General features: G+C 37.0%; 1 protein-coding gene across 7 annotated transcripts in view; it reads right to left on the bottom strand.

Moving 5' to 3' along the window:
• MPP7 (membrane palmitoylated protein 7) overlaps window positions 1–20,142 on the bottom strand; it is a 158,145-nt gene that overhangs the window by 111,501 nt on the left and 26,502 nt on the right. For 6 of the 7 annotated variants that reach the window (XM_039572026.1, XM_039572052.1, XM_039572061.1 and 3 more), the window contains one exon: window positions 4,446–4,610. In XM_039572026.1, coding sequence (XP_039427960.1) covers window positions 4,446–4,482 — 37 coding nt within the window. In that variant the 5' untranslated portion in view covers window positions 4,483–4,610. Of the gene's footprint in view, window positions 1–4,445; window positions 4,611–6,979; window positions 7,163–20,142 lie in introns of all 7 variants that reach the window. The other variant, XM_039572031.1, reaches the window with a different exon arrangement.

Below are 20,142 nucleotides of genomic sequence, written 5' to 3'. Positions count from 1 at the left end.
GCTTTCCCTCTGCTCTGTTTCCACCACAGATGCCAGTGGGGAAGCAAAGGCAGTTTGGAGCAGGAACCAATGACCCTGCAAGCCTTTGCCCTGGCAGCCTCCAACGGAAGAACAACTCCCAGAAATCTTTCCTTCATTGCTCTCCTAAATTCCTTTTCATCTCATAACAATGAGCGCAGATCCTTGGCCACCATTTTATGTTGCTACGTTCTTTCAACAGGGTGTAAAAATATAACTCTCTTGATTTCTATCTCTCTCCGAATCCTGAAAACAGGGTTAAAAGCCTGAAATAAAAATTTTAGCACTTCAGATTAATTTGTGCTTCTTCCACTATAGATGTTTCTGATGTCCCCCTTTCAGCTTAGCCAACTACTTAGCTTTTTGTTCATATTATTGCTTTTTTTATCTACCTTTTTATCCTTTTCATTATCAAATCCTCCTAGAAAACATCATGTTGAAACTGACATGCTGATCAAAATGCATTAATATAGTAGTAAATAAAGAGAAGACATCTATATGAAAGCAATAAAAGCAAGGCAGCATCTTTTTGGGCTCAGGTGGCTGCAAAATCATCTTTGAACTTCCCACTGCTAGCAGTGGTCCCTCACCACTGGGAAGCAAATCCATAAGGACTATCCTAGCAAAGTATTTCTACCAGCATTCAGCATACCCACATCAACAGCATGCAGCTTCAGAGGTCGAGATTAATTCTTAAAGAACCACAGAATACACTAATATAAATGCAGTTTGGAAAAATACCTAATGTTTAGAAAAGATTTCACATATCTGTTTAGTATTACTACAAAACAGAGATGAAAACACAAAAGACAGGAATATTTTAAAGGCCAGGTGAACTTAAAATTTGGTTAGTAAAAAATGTGTTAGGTTTTTTTAATTAAAAACCTAACATGTGTTCAGTTTTGCAGTCCTGTAATACAGAGAAAACTCCACTATCTGGAACAGTGCTCACTCCTTTATGTGCTCAAGAAGAAACAAATGTTAGCCCTTGTACATTTTCTCTTTCTATAATTTACAATATCCAAATCCAAGAACTGCTTCTGACTTTCACTGTATATAAGCAACCTCGCACAGTTTTACTTGGTGCCTAAACTTGGCCCATAAATGTGATTTTCTTGCTGACAACACATGAAACAAAAACATGAAGTCTGCTTTGCGCATTCATGCACTGGTTTTTGAGAACAAACAGAAAAGCATTTTTAAACTTGTCAATTAAGCAAGCTTGATACAGCGTTGGGAGGAAAGAAATCTGCAACAAGTTTACGATGTTTTCACATTAGAACAACACTTAAAGCATAATGATGTCATCTTGGCTCCGCCAAAGTCAGCAACAAAGCTGCCATCTACTACGGTGAAGCCAGAACTGCAATTTTACACCTTCCTAAATATACCAGGTAAGTGAATGCCAGATCTCACAGATTTGCTTTACCTGCAAAAATACAAGTCTTCTTGCTCAGTCTTCAAAAAATCTATGTGATGGGCTTGCACACAGAGGGCAAGCAGACTTTTGCAACACAGAAACTATGGAAAGCTTCTGACCCAGCCTGAGGCATGAGCTCAGCCTTCCATTCACGCTGGTTGCTTTAAGATAACTTTGACTTGACACTGACAGGACCACAAACCTTAAGGGTCACACAGATGTTAGACACAATGAGCAGCTTTTTAATTATTATTATATAAAAATACGTTTTCTATATGGCTAATGGAGAGTGGAAGAGAAAGAAGCATCTGCACATAAGCCTTTGTCCTTGTCTTTAGGTTAGTGAAGCATGATCAATCTGGTAAGGTATAAGATTAAATTAAAAGTCACTATATCAATCTGAATAAATTAAAACAAACATTTAAAAAAAGATTGAAAATAGTGTAGCCATGATTTTGATTTATCCTAGCTTAAAGCCTGGTAAATGCCCCTCAAAACAGATTTAAGAGCAATGGCTTGTGTTCAGAAGAAGATACAGGTTAAAACATGATATGACAAAAGCAGATATATGACAAGTGTATATGAAGAAAGCAGCTGCAAGTACATGGTGCCACTTCTAATAAGAGCTGTTGACAAAGCAAAAGCAAGGTAAAATGAACACAGTCAGGTAAACATTTAGTCTGATCAAACACAGCCCATCATGAACACTATCCTATTTTTCACAGCAATCTGATGCTTCAGACTATATAAAAAAAACTTAAAATCATTAATGTTCCCATACTACTGACTGAGTGTCCAGTAGTCCATGACATGGCAACTTTCAATATTCACATATGATGCATTTCTATTTACAAGTCCTGACAGAATTCTTTGTTTTTAAATCCAGGTTTACTTTTATTTCACCCAGCATCTGACAGACACAAAAAAAAGTTAGGCTATATTTTGTGTCATTGTATCTACAAAAGAAAGTCTTAGCAAACAGACTAAACAGAGTTCTGTCCCTACCCTAAAGGTCCCACTAAGTGACTTGCCAAGTGCCCAGTGCCCCAGACAGAGCAGTTTCACCTCATCACATGTCACAATACCAGTCTGTGCAGACAGGGTTAGAGGAAAACTGGCTTACCCACGCAGGAGCAACAGAGGCAGGAAAAACTTTATGCACATCACTATTTTTTAATCTAAGAGTGAGAGTAACAGTAGAAAAACAGAACTCCAGTTAGAAACCACCTGTATCATAACCAAGGTAGAAAGCACAGTTCGATGTAACCATACCAAAAATACTTCAATGCGTATCAGCCCCATCAAGAAGTATTGTAAAGAAAGTAGAAGAAAAAAAAAGTTCTCTTTTCACTTCAAATGCAAATTTTTATTTAGAGAAACAACTTATAACCTGTGGCAGAAAAAAAAAGGATTTACAAGCAGTATTACTTAACAGCAAGATATTAATGGTCTGTATCATGTTTTACTATACATTTCATGGGACAATGGAGACACTTGAGTTTTAACACAGACCTTAATTATTAAAGGTATATTTGCAGCATCTTAGGGATTAAATAACACAGTAAAACATGCTTAGAGGCATTCTAACGCACAGTATTTCAAAATTAGGATTGTTTTCTACTTTTTGGAGCCCTTCTCTTTTTTTATTCGGAAAGTTATGTCCATGACTATTACTTTTAGACATATTAACAGTCATTAAAAAAACAAACAAGTAATAATTTTTTTTAAAAATTAAGGCCGGTTTTGAAAGGACACAAAAGAGTGCCTGATAAAGAAAGCAAAGGTCCAGAGTGGAAAATTAGCCCAGAGTAGACGCTGACACACCTTCCAAAACTCAGCTTTAGCATACTGAACAGCTTCAACTCACTTGTTTCCATGAGGAGAGGGAGAGAAAAGAAAGGTATGCAGAGATAGGGTTTGGCAAAGTCCCAGTCAAATCCCTTAAATACAGGAACAGGGAGACAAAAAAGCATATAAAACCCAACAACTCTCCTTCCCCATGGCAACAAATAAACAAACCCACACCCTAATTGTAAAGATTAATATTTTCATCTAAGATAAATTTTACGTGTAGGGAAAACAAAATCACTGCACTGTACAGTCTACTAAAAATAACAATCAAATGCAGTTCCTTATATACATACTTACACACATATTTTTGGATTCCTGACTTGAAATCTCCCTCCTAATTTTCCAAATCTGTTATTTCTGTCCATAAAAATATGTGGCACAGGGGTGGAAAGCAGGGATTTTTGTATTGTATTGCAACCTCAGCTGGATCACCCTTTTTTAACAAACACTCTCAAGCTAAAAAAATTAGCTTTAGTTATCCTAAACATAGGGACAAAAATACTGGCAGAGGAGAATGTCAGCATAACAAGAAGATGAAATTTAACCTTTGAATATAACCTAATATTGCCACAAAGAAGGTGAAAACTATGGAAAGCTACATATCTGCAATCCCACTGCCTGCAGTCAGTGACAGGAACTGGGCTCTGACGTGGAAGGCAAGCAAAGGAACAGAACTTGAGACAGTATTTTTCTTCTCCTAATTTGTTACAGAGTTGTCAAAACTGAATAGTCTGTGTTCAGAAATAACTCCACTGATAACTGTAACTCACAGAGGGGATAGTCTAGACTGCTGCAAATATTAAGGCATGCATGATATCATCATCTTTTTTTTCACTCCTCTTCCTTTTTCAAGTTAACATTGTAGGAACCATGCTAAGAGGTGAATCCAAATTCTTCAGATCCATCTAAAATATATGTTTAGAGATGTTCTTTTTCAGAGGTTGGGGATGGAGAGGAAGAAGGTGGTTTTCAAAATCAGTATATTTTATCTGTGGTGTTTCATGTATCTAAATTAACTTCAGGGAGAAAAGGTTATGTTTTAAGTCTTAAATTAGGAATCTGTTGACACCATAATTATCTTATTTGATGATTTCTTGAAATATAGACTTAACAAATAAGGTGTGGAGGAAACACGCCCCCTCCTTGGCCTGCGTACCTGTGTCACTTCCAGATCCAGTTGATAACGCTGGCATGATTTAGTCTGCAGAGTGTCACGCAAAAACCTCAAACCAGCACTGCAGCCAGAAGGCAGAAGTTTATTTCAGTTTAACTGCTTGCAGCCAAGTTGTCTACAAAGATTTATGTTATGTCCAAGCTTCTCCTAGAAAGAACAGAAACAGAATTTTACAATTAAGAACATTGTTAAATTGTATATTACTGCAGCTAACCAAATCAAATAATTATCATGAAATAAGCTTTTATTTAATATTCTCAAAACCAAGTGCTATGCATTTATTTATGGCTGCTAAGATTTTTGTTTCCCCCAGGTGAAACAAGTTTTGTTTTCTTCAGTCTAGCCTGTAATCCCATTCTGCATTAAGGATAATTTAACACATTTCTCTTGTGTAAATTATACTCTAACTCCATCATGTCAGGCATGTTGGAAATAAAGTCTAGGGGTATTTTATTAAAACTGTGAATAATTGAGGTCATTCAAATTTTCCTACTACTTATCTCAGGAAAATAAAATTGCTTACTAGCACAGTAATTTATTCAGTGTTTCTATTTAACCTCCTTTCAATTGTTTTCAAGTCATTTAAGATTTTTTTTGTTACCTGGAAATATAATCTAAATTTTAACTGAAGTTGTAAAAAGTAGGACTGGAGCAAATACTTTTCTAAGGTAAACAACAGTTCGATTCGTGGAGTTGATGGAGCCATTACCATGTAAGGAATTTTTCTGTGATTCATTACGACAAAGTCAGTGTTTTTTTAACACATATTTTGTAATAATTGTACAGGTCTACTGATTGTAAATTTGGGGTCTTTCTTTTAACCACTTCTTGAGAAAAATTCAGAGCACATGTAACAAAAGTTAAAACTAATTTCAAATGTAAGTGAACATATTTGAATTCAAATATGTTAAAATATGAAACTGGAATGCAAACATACAAAAAGAAATTTCGAGTTAAGACAGAATATGTCTACTTAGAGCAGGGCAGGGACTAATGTGTTTGCAGGGAAAAGGCAGGGAGAGGGGGAAGTAGAAGCTAGCAGAATATAAGGGGTTTTTTCCAGATTTCAGTAAACAAAAAGGATCCTTGAAGAGAGAAAGCAGCATAGTTCTGTTTCAGGAAAAGAAAATAAACAGAAGAGCATTTTGCTGCTACTATTGCTGGTTTGGTTTTTGTGTTTTGTTTGGGTTTTTTTTTGAACACATTCATATTAATCAGAATGACTTTTGAAGTCATCTTGGCTCTTAAAGTACATATTTTGGACCCATTTTAACTTGGCAACAGTCTTGTGGAAGAGTGATATACAGGTGCTGTAAACAGTGTATGCTGTTCAAAATTTTGTTTTTCACCAAAAAAAATCCCCACATTTCTAAAAGTATGGCAAGATACTAAGGGCCATCCACAAGATTTTGTTTAATAAGTTTTAAATCAATTTTTTGACGTAAGTTAGTTGTTAACTTGTCCCCAGGCATAAGCCTATAGTTTAAATAGTCTGGCAACTTTTTTTGAGTATGAGGTTTTTTATGTCCCATAAGCGTTTACCCAGTGGATCTGGGTGGTTTGGTTAAGAAGGCAAATACAGCAGAAGCTACCTCCCTGGACAACTTCTTCTATGATGAAAAGAACCAAATAAAAAGTCAAAAGCCTATCTATTAAGATTGTTTAGGGCTTTAGGATTTTTTTTAGTTATAGAAGTTTATGAAGAAAAAAACTAAGTCTTCAGTAAAAAAAAAATCAGCTTCAATGAAAATATTTTGATATTAATCAAATCAGCACAAAAGTCCATTAACTTAAAGTTTAAAACATGGATAAGGAAATTAAGTATTCCAGAGTGAAAGCTCATCTTATGATGACAAGAGCTGTAAAACATCTATATGCAAAGCTAGCCAGGGTGCAGTTTAAAAGAGGAAAAAGAAAAAAAAGACATCATAGCCAAGGACACATTGTACCAATTAAGAAGGAACATATTCACTTTACATTAATTCTGCTTGTCTTCTGTTTAACACATGAAGGACAAGTCCTGTCCCAAACTATGGGACAGTCCCCAGCGTGAACACACCACAGCAGCCGTATGAAGGATGGAGGCATTTTTACTTTAAGATGTGTAAGAAACTGGTTAAAACAAAATTACTGACTACTAATGAAACATCTTTGATTTATATACATCTTAAAATACTTTCATCTATTAAAAAGAAAAAAAAAAAAACAAAACAGAAAAAAACCAAAATCAGCCAAACAAGGCATTGTCATTATAAGCACATTACTATTAACCAGAAATTCAGGTTCCTTAAAAAGGGTTCACTGCAAAATGTAGAAAATCTTGTTAATCTACATACATGCAATATATTTAATCTCCATCAGTTTATTTTTCTTTATTTCACAGTAAATCATTCAGTACAAAAAAAAAAAAAATCAAGCTCCTCATTATTTAAGAAACTTATATACAGCATAAAGTTATTCCCCCCAGATCCTAAATATATATTAATGAAAAATAAATGACCTGATGAAATCCTTACCAGTAAAATGCTTAATATTTTGCTGGAATGGGATGGGGATTTTTTTTTTCCTAACGTGCAAATTAAGCTACATTTTTGCAGTGATGATGCTATTTTCTTTGGCTCACTTTATTTAAAATGCTTTGGAAGTTTTTGCCGGACCCCAGCCATAGGCATTGCTGACTGCTGTATGGAATCGATTTGCTGCAACACAGAAATACCAGCTGTTACAGTATGTCCTGAGAGGGATTACCGAATATTCCTAAATTGAAGTTCAATCCATCTTTCCATAAAAATTAGGAGCCAGGGCCAGGAACGTAACAGCAGTATCAAGTGCACCTGAGGCATTTACAATACCCAGCAGGACTGTTACAACCAGCCTTTAAAAAGGGCTTATTTTTGAAATTTCATTATTCCAGTCGTACCTTGCTTCTATAGATCGCACCGTATCGGGTTCTGCTGGCACCCGCCGCCTGGAAACAGCGACGCCCGCCCGGCCCCTCACGGCCCCTCACGGCTCCCGCCTGACCCCTGGCGGCCGCGGGAGGCGCAGCGCCCGCCCTCGCTCCCCACAGGAGCTCCTTGCAAGGCGCCACGCGCCTTCCTTGCTTCTGCTTTTAATTACTTCAATAAAAACCTAAGTAATGGATTAACATGAAATAGTAAAATGCATCATTTTAATTTTTTATGCCTCTGTTTATCTGCATAATGAAAGACATCTCTATTTTAGGGCGTTCTGGTTGAACGGCAGGTATTGAGGAAAAAAATAAGCCTCGATGCCTGTAAAAAGCACAGAAATGCTCCCCTGTCTTCCGACACCTCCCACACACTACACGGTCATCAAGCCAGACACAGTTCTAGTCACCTTCGCCACCGAGGTTATTAGTGACATAACTACGAGGGTGACACATGCCCCGGCTACACAAGACCAGGAGTGGGGCAGAAGACTCCCAGAAGCACCTTCCAAAACTGCAAAATTCCAGAATTACAGCTGTCCAAGGGAACCATTTTTCTGCATTTCCCACACGTAAGAAAAGCCCCTTAGCAAAGGATGAGGGGATAAATCTTGTCCCTGATCACCCACGTTGTCAATACAAGACCAGTACGAATGGGCAGAGGGCGGCAGATAGAGCAAGCAGGTGGGAGGCAGCTGGAGAGTGCCAAGATGAATTGCCTTCCATGTAATTTCAGCTCTAGTAGCTTCTTTCTAGCATGGTCCATTACTTGTGAATAGAAGTGACTCCATCAGTCATGCATATGCTTTCTTTCAGTCAAGTTCATTTTCTGAGAAAAGATGAAGTAGGAAGGCTGATTCAAATTTATATTTATGGCAAGCACCATGCATTTGGAGACAGAACACATGAAGTCTTGGTTGTACCTCAGACTCCCCACACAAACCTCAATAAACTCCATAATATTTATTTCTGAAAGGGTATTTTACAAGTTACTCAATATTTTGGCACTTTAATGAATATAAATGGATTTTCTTCACATTTGAAAAGCAGACTGAAGACTTTTGAATAATTTATGACAGATAAAAACATAAAAAGTATGAACATAGCAATACTACAAATCAGGAGGGAGGCAGGGTGGGGATGGGACACATAAACCCAGGTTGTTTGATACAAGAAGCATTCAGCCTATTTTTTTCTAAAGGATGTTACAGTTATGACGACTATAACCTTGATTTCCAGGACTACACCAGAATGTCTGCAAATGGTATTCGAACTACCAGATAGAGATTTCATGTGGAGACAGGAAATTTGACAGCCAGTCAGTCTTGTATTCATTATGGGGCCGCAAGTAATTGAGTGACTACAGACATGTACACAAGTCTTCAAAACCTAGTGAGCACAGGAAATTGCCAGGGGAGGTTTTCTAGACTGGGAGAAGTAAATCTGTTTTGGCAGGCAAAATCTGAATTGAAAATGGTGGTCTACTCTTTTGAAAGTTTTAATGTAATGGGATCTAGTGAATTCTTAAAACTCTTCTGAAGGTTTCACCTCCTTAATCACATGGTCTTCGACAGGCTACTGGAACTTGCTTGTGGCTCCTGACGGGCTTCCAAAGCTGCTCAGCCGCCCCTACAGGCAATACATATTTGCTGGCAACAGGAACCTTCAAAAAATCTTCAACTTTAATTACTGCATAGAGGACATGGTGCACAAATGTGCTGGGACTTCAAGGATGCTGCAGAAGCAAGAAGCTACCTCTCACTCACTCAGCTGTGTGTGTAATGAAAACTAAAACAATCGCAAAAATTTCTTTGTATGAAGTCCACTTAAAAAACCCAGGAATATCTACGGCAACAACCAAAAGTTATTAACTAATACACCAACATGGAAAACATGGACTGTCCCAAATTGAAAAGGCCAGCAGCTGCCTTCACTAACTTTCTCATGGTCGTGTTATCATATCAATCTTCAGCCATAAGAAGAATTAAAGGCTTCTGCATATTTTCCTGTATAATGTTCTATCAGTGCTCTCCATTTTGTTTAGGTTATGCCATAGGGATGTTGTGAAAAGGCTTTGAGAACAGTAGATAATAATTTAGACACTCTTAAGCTTCCACTGAAAATGTGTAACTGCTTGACGTTTAATTTATACATTTGTGGTTACATCTTTAACAAACAACAGTTTGGAAAAAAAACTTCTGAAATAATTTTGTCTTGTAATGTGACTTCTACTTCTGTGGCTCAAATTTGACTGTGAAGTCACCGAACCAGGAGAAAGATCTCTCTGGTTTCTACTTATGGGAAAATTTTTACAGATGGAAAAAAAAAAGAGATTATCTAAATGATAAAATTGTTGACTACAAGGAATAAAAAGAGAGAGTACTTAAAAACTCGTGCTGAAAAACATTAAGACAGTAGAAATTCATACCCCATTAGTCTGTGTGGTTATTTCCAGCAGTCTGATCAACACCAGAACGAAGTAAGACTGATTTCCAGTGAGTGGCCGTCCTGACTGGTGCCTAGGCTACATGTTTGGACCTTTATCATTTTATTCTTTCTTTTCAAGGATGAGCTCCCATTAGATACTTCCCTCACTGGATCATTAACAGAAAACACACAACTTCAGTCACTAATTTGATGCCATGATGATTTTTTTGCCTTTTCTTTTATACCTCTTTACAACTTCTGTATTCTTAGTGCTTTTTGCCTACATTCTTGGACTTGTTTGTCAAGCTAGGAGACTAAACATTTTAGAAGCTTCGTAGCTAGGGATCAGTGTGCCCCAGACCCCAAGGTCCTCTCCAGAACACATTCTATAAACTAAGATAGAACCGTCCAGGGGAAGGCTCCTTGGGGAGGGGGGCTCACTTGAGCCTCTCACTGGGGAATCTTTGATAGATATGCTAATTAGCAAGACCTATAATGTTACGCCAGATCTCTTGGGAGCGTGCCTTGCGGTGTGCATTGAGGTGCATTCAACCTGGATGTGGTGCACCTAAGGATCCTTAAAATAAATACCAAGGTAAAATCCCTTTTTCCCTTCTAACCGTGTTTGACTCTTGGTTTTAAGACCAGCAAAAGGCATCAACTTGACCACACATTTCCAAAAACATGCCAGAAGCTCATATATGAAGAAGATCCTCTCTCATGTTTGACTGAGTTTGTTCAAAGGGCTCAGAAGACAGGCAGGAAAAGGAAGAGCACAGGATAAAATCTTCTTCCTTCAAAACTTCAGCAATAGACAGGTTTCTCCTCCTGAAGAGAGTAATCCTGTGCCAACAGAAGAATCTCACTTACCTAAACAACTCCTATACAACACTGAAACTGGTATCACAATTTTCCTTTTTCAGACTATTTTCTGCCATAATATTCCTTCACCCAAAGAGGGACCATTTATCTAGAAACCACCATTATCTAAACCCTCTCTAAATATAACTGAGAAGTACGTTATTTCAATGAGTCAATACAACATAGAAAAAACAGAAATAAAATATAGAATATATTAAGATATACAAAAGTTGGTAATATTGTTATTAATTTATGTATTATGATGTATTACAGTTTAAGTTTTAGACAGTTCCTTGCAGCCTGAAAACACTGCCATGCTAAATGTGAAGTATGTTCAATAAGTAGCAGTATTACAAGAGGCAAGACTTTTTGCAACCTGCACCTTCTCTGTCTTTAAACAAAACCCCTACATGAGCTCTGTCCAGACTTAGATTTTTTAATGTCAGTGTTTGAACACATTCCTTTAAATGCATGAAAACATTCCTTTAAAGAAACACACTAAAGCTACCAGTTTAATTTTAAACAGCATCACTGTTGTAGATGTCAGATACCCTTAGACAGATCCAATTTTCTGCAAATAAAATGTACCAACTGACAGAATAATATTAGTTTAATATACTAGTTTAATAAAGCTATTCATTAAAATGTGACCTAAACTATGTCTCAGATCAAAGGTTGCACTTTCAGTTTGAGTTACTAGTTTGGGCACACTTTTAACACTTTTCCCCTAGCTGCAAACCATTCCTTTCCTTGGAAAATAGCTGTCAGCAGGTACCACAGCCTCTCCATTAATTACCTGCACAAATAGTTTTGTTCTGGCATGGTTTCCTGACAGTCTGTTTGAAAAATGTAAGTAACTACAGTAAATTATAAACCTTACTGACCCCCAAAATACTGAAAAAATTGACAATTTTCCTACAAATAAGAGTTTAGTAAAACCTGCTGCAATGAGTCATCCAATAACCTCAACACTCCCTAACAAACAATTAAAAATGTTTTGCACCAAGGGGCTGTGCAACTCCAATTTCAGAAATATATTTCATATTCTGATAGTATTATAATGCAGTTTGATCCCACATTTTAAAAAGTGGATGGGAAATCTGTGATAGAAGTAGGACCAGGATTAAGGAGATCCTAAATAAACTACTAAATATCTAATTGATTTAAATAGTTTAGCCACATATTAGCGTCACCAGCATTGTTTACTTCATAGTGCAACAAACATGTATGCACCAATTCTCAGGTCTGTTAAACAGCCATATCCAAAAATAATCCTCATAATTACGTAAGTATTTAAATTATTACTTCAAACTCAGAAATATCCCCTCCAATGTCAGAATGTTATTTTTCAAACTCAAAATTTTGAACACCTTTAGAGCCAAATAAAGCACAGGTGTTTTACAATGCTTCCAAATTTTATTACAGAGCTTTTGATCACTCCTTTTTCAGATTAACTAATCTTCTGAACACTTCTCCATTGCTCAGCATAATTTTCCATAATCCTCTTCTGTCTAAATGTGATGATCTATTTTTTTGATAGAGGAGAGGATGGGTAAAGAGAAGAGATGAATGAATAATTAGCATGGTGGGGTTTTTTATGAGAGCAAAATCAGAATAAACCCCACTTTCTTAACATACATTTTTATCAAAAAAAAATCAAAAATTTCTTAACATACATTTTTATCAAAAAAAAAAAAAACAACACCAAACTACAATAATTTCCATTTTAATCGGTTTCAGATTGCTTTTATCAATGTGAAGTTTTAAAATTCAGTGAGCAGTCTGGAAAGTACATCTTTAGCTCGATTTTCAAAAGCATTTTGATTTATTAAGTGGTAATTTATTAGTTGCATCTTGAGCATAAGTAACAAAAAGTATTCCTTATGTGTACACGTGCATAGTAAAAACAGAGTACTGCACATGGGCAGAGGGCTAATCAGACGAAGTCTGCGTTTGACTTTCAAGTTTGACAAGCAGTTTACAAGCTTTGCAAGTCAAACTTTTCTATGATTTAAGTTTGTAGAAGAAAAGGTGAAGGTGAATAGCCAAGCAATGGCACATTCCAGTGCCTCTGCACTACTGGTACGTCAAGCATACCAGACACTTCTTGCAGTCTTCTCTCTCTTCTCTGACAGCTACCCATGACCATCCTTCATTTTTGAATTCTCCAATTCCATCTAACTCCCAAATGCCACTGAAAAGCTCTTCTGTTCTTGCTGCATACTCTTCCCTCTTCCTTTTTGGCAAACTCATGGCATCAAAGACACTGTATGACTCGTCACCCTGCACATATTTCCTTCCACTTTTATTTTCATTATCTTCATTTTCTCCATTTCCCTCTTTCCAGGAGAGAAGCTTCCCTCTCTCAGGCCCAATTCCGCCTTGCAGTTTCTTGTTTCACATCTATATCCATTTTACCTTTTCCTTGTACAACACTGCTACGTACTCACTATTCTTGTCATGAATCCAAGAACCTCCAGTAATCAACTTGGCCTTCACCCCCTCTCTTTATAAATAGTACCATCTCCTGACACTTTACTTTTACTTCCCTTACAGTTTTCACTTTGTCCTGTCTCCATTTCCACTCCCAATCCACTGACCTTTTACACCATTTTTCACACATGAAAATGTGAATGACACACCATTGCTTTCCAAACCTAGAGTCAGTTTCCCAATCTATTTTTAACCAGCCACGTCCTTGCTTTACTACTCTCCAAATACCTCCTTTAAGGCTCTTTCCCTTTCTTCTAGAACATGGATTAGCCAAGTTCAAACAGGCAAGAAACCTAAAGTGTGTGGCACATGTCAGCAGTCACAGACAGGAACATCCACATATGAAGATCTGTCTACCTGCAGCTCTGTACCATCTCTGAGATGGAACCACCACGCTCAGAGCAGGACTTTCCTGTGTCCTCAGTTACTTACAGTCAAGTGCAATACTCTAAAAATTTTGGAACCAATAGGATATACAGTTTCCAAAATATACATTAGAATTCAAAGGAGATACAGTTAGAGTCCATCTTTACTTTAAATTTGATTTACTCTGTGAGTTAAGTTACTCTGCACACTTCAGTTATGTGCAAAATTAATTAGCAAAAAAGGTATCACCTGGAATTAATTCTAAGTTCTGTCTTGCCAACCTATATAGTCTAAGTTATAGTCCCACAGCAATCAGAGTGCCTTTGAGGTTCAAGTCATATTTTCAAGATTAAAAACCACTTAATTCAAATCTGAGATACTGCTGGATGAAGAAGAGTCAGGTTTAAGGCAAGGAGTAAACTGTATGATGAGTACACACTGCAGTGAAGACAAGCTCTCAGATTTCACTTCATTTGGCCAAAAAAAATCATGTTCAATCTTTATGAAGAAAATAATTTAAAATTATAGAAGGTCAATAAATACAAATGCTAACAGAACTAAACTTGGCAGTGGTACCTACATGAAGACTTTTTTTTTCTGTTTTTCTTGTTTAACTCACAGCTTAATACATTGCTTTAAGTCTTAATGTATACCAGGAAAACACAGGATATGCAAAGAGTCCAAGTTAATGTTGCTGTTGGAAACTTAATGTTTGCATTTCCTGGATTTTGGAATTTTAACTAGGTGAACAATAGTGCATTGATTCTATTTTGGCATTTGCTAGAAATACCGAAGTATTTTTTTCCTTTTTTTTTTTTTTCTTGCCCGAAACTATATAAATCAGAGCTAAGAAATTTGTTACTGAGCCTTCAACATTTTTTGTTATTCATTGGTCCTCTATAACTTACATATCTTGAAGTTACTGGGAAATGACAAAGGCGCTATATGAAGCAGTAAGCATACCTGTGCGAGCAAGTGTAGCTAAATTAAAGTGCATAAACATCTTAAATAAATATAATGCTTTGCAAAATAAAATACTGTGAATACAGAAATTTTGATGATGCAATGCAGAACTATTCTACAGTAAAATGTTTCTTTGAGATGCTGTCATTGGAGATTCCCTAACAGCACTGAAGAAGTTAATACAGGAATGTGCACTGTTCCCACAGATGTCATATACTCCCTTATGCTCCTGTAACAGGGTGTAAACAGAGGTCAATCTTGCCTCTGAATTAAAAGATAAAAATACCTAGGAAGTCCAGAAAACCAGAAAAATGGCAGATAACTGAGTTCAGCTAAGTGAAGCTACTTCAGTTAACACATATATTGAAAAAAAATTGTAGTTACTTCAAAATAACTGGTCTCACTGGGTATGTATTGATGTGTGTTCCTTGCATTAGTATCCTTCAGATGGTAAGATATGGAATAGAACAGGGGCTAGGGCTCATCTGGCACTCTTGGCTCCTATTTTGATAGATGATTTAAGAGTTCAGCACTGATAGAGATAAATTAAATACATGTTTTAATCATCCTGCTTTCTCAGAATTCAGAAATTAACTGGGTTTTTTGCTTGGTTTGGGGTTTTTTTTAATAGCTAAGGTAAGACATTTGTCTCCAGTGCTACCTTTTCCAGTCAGGTTCCTACCCTTGAGAATGATGTTGCATAAAAGACCCTACCAAATTTAAGTATCTACAGAACCATCTGATTTCTCTGAGAATTTGCAACATTGAAGAGGCTATGAAAGGAGAATGACTGAATAAACAAACAGCAAGGAAGCATCCTCTCTCCTACTGCTCTCTAGATGGATGGGAGGGGATGGGAGGAAAGGAGTCACAATATATACATCAACTGTAAAGTTTTTTAAAATTTTTTAAACTTCTCCTTTCCAAACTTATGATGATTTATAGGGTTTTGTACTAAGTGACCATCAAGGACTCACCTGACTCTTAACAGCTGTGAAAAACCACAGGTAAGGCTTAATGAAGGGACATATTGGATTTGTAACTTACGAGTACATTAAGTGTTGCTGTCGTGACCATTCCAGCATTACCACACTGACACGAGAGAACATCTGCTGCCTATCAGGCTACAGAGCCAGGTAGCAGAAACACAAATACAGTACTCAGAGCAAAATCCAAATGGGCATCAAAACCAATTTTTGCGATGACTTCCAAGATACCAGAAAAACATCTCTACAGCTAAGTAATCAAAATAAGGTATTTTTTTTAAATGTGCGATGAATTGAAAAAGTTCCCAGAAACTTGCAACTTACAGCGCTCTAAGCCAGGAGAGGGAGCTCCTGCACTTTTCAAATAGGTCAACACGGATTTCATCTTGTCTTTGGAAAAAATAAAGCAGTTTTCATCTCATGCCACGCACATGTCTGCATTTGATTGCTTAAGAAGAAAAATCTAACATGAAACTTTAGGATATATAATGCTCTAACTATATGTGACTGGTATTGTCTAAAAAATCATTAAAATTCATTTTACTCCCCCCCTTATAAAAGTAATCATTTTTGCATTACATAAACAACATTACTGAAATAACTGTCTCAAAACTGTTTAAGAAGTGAAATTAAATTATCTATAAACAATAACACACTGGGTCAAAAGCCCATTGAATTTCCTAACAGCAAAGGGGTGTTCTTCCTATTTCTAAGTTGACTAAATTAGAATTACAAGAAATTAGGGACTGGATTTTGATACTTTTAAGAAAGTTAGGAAACTGGGGAAATGCCAGCTAAAACAAATATTTGCAATTTATTACTGCAGAATGTTGCCACAGTTGCATTTTGTCAATTCATCTTTTTATGAAGGCAGTTTTTTTAAAACATTTCAATCCAGAATAACTATTAATAAAGTGGTTATTTTTCTCCTTTTCTAATCAGGATAAATGAAAAACGTTTCACAGATTTTGTGGTCTGTTTCCATACTATAAAGGCAGTATTTACTCAAAGTAAAAGCAGACAACCAAAAAGTCAGAGGGGACAAAACAAGGTTTTCATTGTGTGCTCCATCAGAACACATTCATTATACCAGAATTATCACTGTGATACCAGTTACATTTTCTAGGTTGAGGGAAAACTCATGGAATAAAATTGATTAGGTACTTGAAAGTTATCACTATGGCAAATTTCTAAATTACCTCTCTTCAAACTACATGTACATAGTGAAATGCCTAGTTTACAACTGAACTAACACACTTTAACCCTAGAGATAACTTGTGTTTCTTGTTCAGTTAAAATGTTCAAGACTGAGCCAGCCCTTGCTAAGTCTTGTAAGGATGTCCAAGAAATTTGTACCCATTGAAAGAAGTCAATCTGTGAGAACTCCTCACTAGAAAGCATATGCTAGTTTGAAGAGGAATAATGTCAAAAATGTAAGACGTAATTTGGTGTATATAGGAAATAACATACTTGCCTCTCCCAATGGTTTAAGTTCCAGGTAAGCACTTGTTTCCCAATTCACATCCCTTTCTTCTATTTTGATCAAAATTCTCAGCCTTCCAGGTTCCCTGACTAATGCTTTGATAGGTATCAACTTTGATACATGGTTTCATTTTCTATATGGTAAAAGTGACAACATTCTGTGTTTCTTTTCAGGGGAAATGAAGCTAATTACTTCCACTCTTTACTGATGACTGTATTAGCATTTCCCACACAGCTCTCAGCTTAATCAGAAATATAAAACCTAGCATCATCATATTCCAGCAAGCAATTAGCCATCTGGTCCATGTAACTTCTCATTTGACAACTGCAATATTCTTGAACTAATGCTCTGTGCTTGAAAACAGAATTGATTTACAGCAGAATCTACTCATCAATGGCAAAATCAGTAGACTCTTTTACAAAATCTGGAATTTGGCCTCATGATAGAGAAAAATGATGCTCCAAATTTTTCCTTTGCATCTTCTGTGACCTTCAGCTAGGGTGGTAAAGGAGGAGAAGAAGAAAAGTCATAAAGATCAAAAGAAGGGCAAATGCAGCAGTAGTATTTGCTGCCAAATTTCACATCACTGTCAGCTTTTACAGTAGAGCAATATAATTACGTAGTATAAATTTCATGCAGTTTCATAACTACTCATCTCTCACTCATCAGTAGGCTTCAGATTTGTGGAAAATATTAGAATATAACCATTTTTATGGTATATTATTTGCCAAAGTATCACTGTCACAGCTCATTTCGGGTATGGCAGTATGATTAAAGAATACTAAGGGGGCTTTGACATGTAACTTAATTTTCACAAATACTGTAATTTTTACTCATAACATTATAAACTAGCTTAAACAAACATTAGGACCTGGAAGTTAAGTCCCTAGAAGTTATGAAGTGGATACAGAAGATATTTCATCATTATGTAGCCCACCAGCTTGAAACAAAACAAAATACCACCTTTCAGCTGAAAGGAATATAGCCAGCAACAGCCACAGGGAGTGGCAAGAAAATGGAAGTGCAGAAGCACATAAGCTCTCTGAAGAGTTTCTCAGTGTGGCCTAAATTCTTGAATCCAACAGCCCAGTGGAAGAAACAACTGAACACATAGAGAAACAACACAGATCCAGTCATCTTTATTGTTAGGTAAATGGGCCAAAGCTTTAGAGATTCAAATTCATTTTTCAAAAGGAAATTTCTTTTCATTTAAATGTCAAGCACACATTAAGGAAAAAAAAAAGTATTTTCTTTTGAAATAATTCTGTTTTAAATATGTTGTTACTCAAGACATTCTTGAAGACCAAGTTGTGCTTCTCCAAGGTCAGCTCCACTGGTCATCAAAGTCTCTTCTACAATTCCTGCCTCTGCCCTGCCCCTACCTAGCTGGGAAAGTAAGGTAGCAGCGAGAAGAAAGAAAACTCTTTTCACACTGTTGTCTAGTGTGAAAACAAGTAGAAATAAGAGACTCCTAACTTCACAGCTTGTAGACAAACACAGCTTACTGAATAACTTTTTTTCCTAAGCACCACATCACACTATTTGAAGCAGAGACTGTACACAGAAACAAACAGATTAATGATAATAACCAAATTGAAAACAACCAACCAACCCCCACCCCAAGGGTTAATCACACAAAACATACAAGTACATGTAAATAATTAAACAGAGCATTTTTGAAGATCAGTAGAGTGCACTTTTGTGATGAATACTTATCTTACATACTGTCACAAATGAAGATGAGTAAGAGTTGCTAATCTCCTTCCTCTTCTGGACACTCACAAAACCCCTTCAGGCCCTCATGAACTACAAACTTACAGAAAAAATAATCAGAACTAGGACCTCTAGGTTAGAAAGCAATACCGAATCAGAGCATTGATAGGTGATTTAAAAAAATATCTGTTGTACTGCTATGCTTGAATAATACAGAATAACCACACTGGGCATGCCCAGCCTCTAACCTCCCCACAGTTATGGGCAATCGGAAGGAACAACAGGGTTTCCAGAATACCTGACTCACTGAACATCCTGTGATAACGCTATCACTTTTAATACAAAAGCCATCAGATCGATAGTTGATCAGTTACTAATAATGACACAGGCACTTGTGGAACAGTTATCGATGTGCAAATGCACAAGTATTTGAAAAATAAATTATTGCTATAAGAAGGGGAACTTTAAAAAAATGGGAGAGGGAAGTACCTACAAAAATAACAAAGCCTCAAGCTATAGATTTAACTCTGAATACAGTAATAAAATACATCAACTAGGCACTCAGTAAGTTCTTCACAACCATGAAAACGTGCTGTTCTACACTGGATATAGATGCAGACAGGTGGAGTTTGAGCTAGCCACCCTAGCCACCACTCTCTTCCCTTTGCTTTTTCGGACCTAAGGAGTTTGACAACCCACCAGTATCAGCTGGTCAGCTGTTACAGCGGGGATACTGCAATATGTGTATCAGACAACGAGGTCCGTGGAAAGAATATATATATATGGACAGATTCTTGCTAGATGTTTCAGAGATGTTTATTTCTCCAGCTGCATGGCCGGAGCTCTGCCCAGGAACTGTTCCAGTCACGGGACCAAGGGTCCTTCTGCCCGCGCAGGGAACACAAACCAACCCATGGGAACGAGGCTGAGCAGGGGCAGGGAAACCCCGTGTCTGTGCCCTCAGGGCCCCTCTGCCAGGGCTACACGGCGGGGGGAGGGACCCCAACACTTCACCTGTTTATTTTTAACAAAAGAGATTTAAAACTTAACACTGAAAACAAGGACAGTTTCAAAACAAAACAAGCCACCCTCCTGAGTCTTTAAATGTCCAAACAGATTCTGTGGAACATCTTAAGGCTGAGAGAAGGGAGACAGGACTCTCCGAGCATGCTTTGTGGGGAAACTGAGGCAGGAGAGGGTTTCTTCCATTTGTACCTGTTGGAACTCTAAACAACAATAGTTAATTTCTTCCCTCACTCTCGTCATCCCCCACTTGGCATTGGAAAGGGATTTTTGGGGAAACAATTGGCAAAGGCATGGTTTTGTGAGGAAAACCATGGGTGAAAAAACGGATTGGGAATACACTGGGGGTAATAGGACATAGGGTAAAAGGGAAAGGTGGGATTAGGAAAGGGAGACTGTAGGGGGGGTTTACAA

The sequence above is a fragment of the Corvus cornix genome, chromosome 2, assembly GCF_000738735.6.
Source record: "Corvus cornix cornix isolate S_Up_H32 chromosome 2, ASM73873v5, whole genome shotgun sequence".
In the NCBI taxonomy this organism is placed as follows: Eukaryota; Metazoa; Chordata; class Aves; order Passeriformes; family Corvidae; genus Corvus; species Corvus cornix.
The sequence above is the reverse complement of the archived record's forward strand: the minus strand, read 5'-3'. Positions and strand labels throughout refer to the sequence as shown.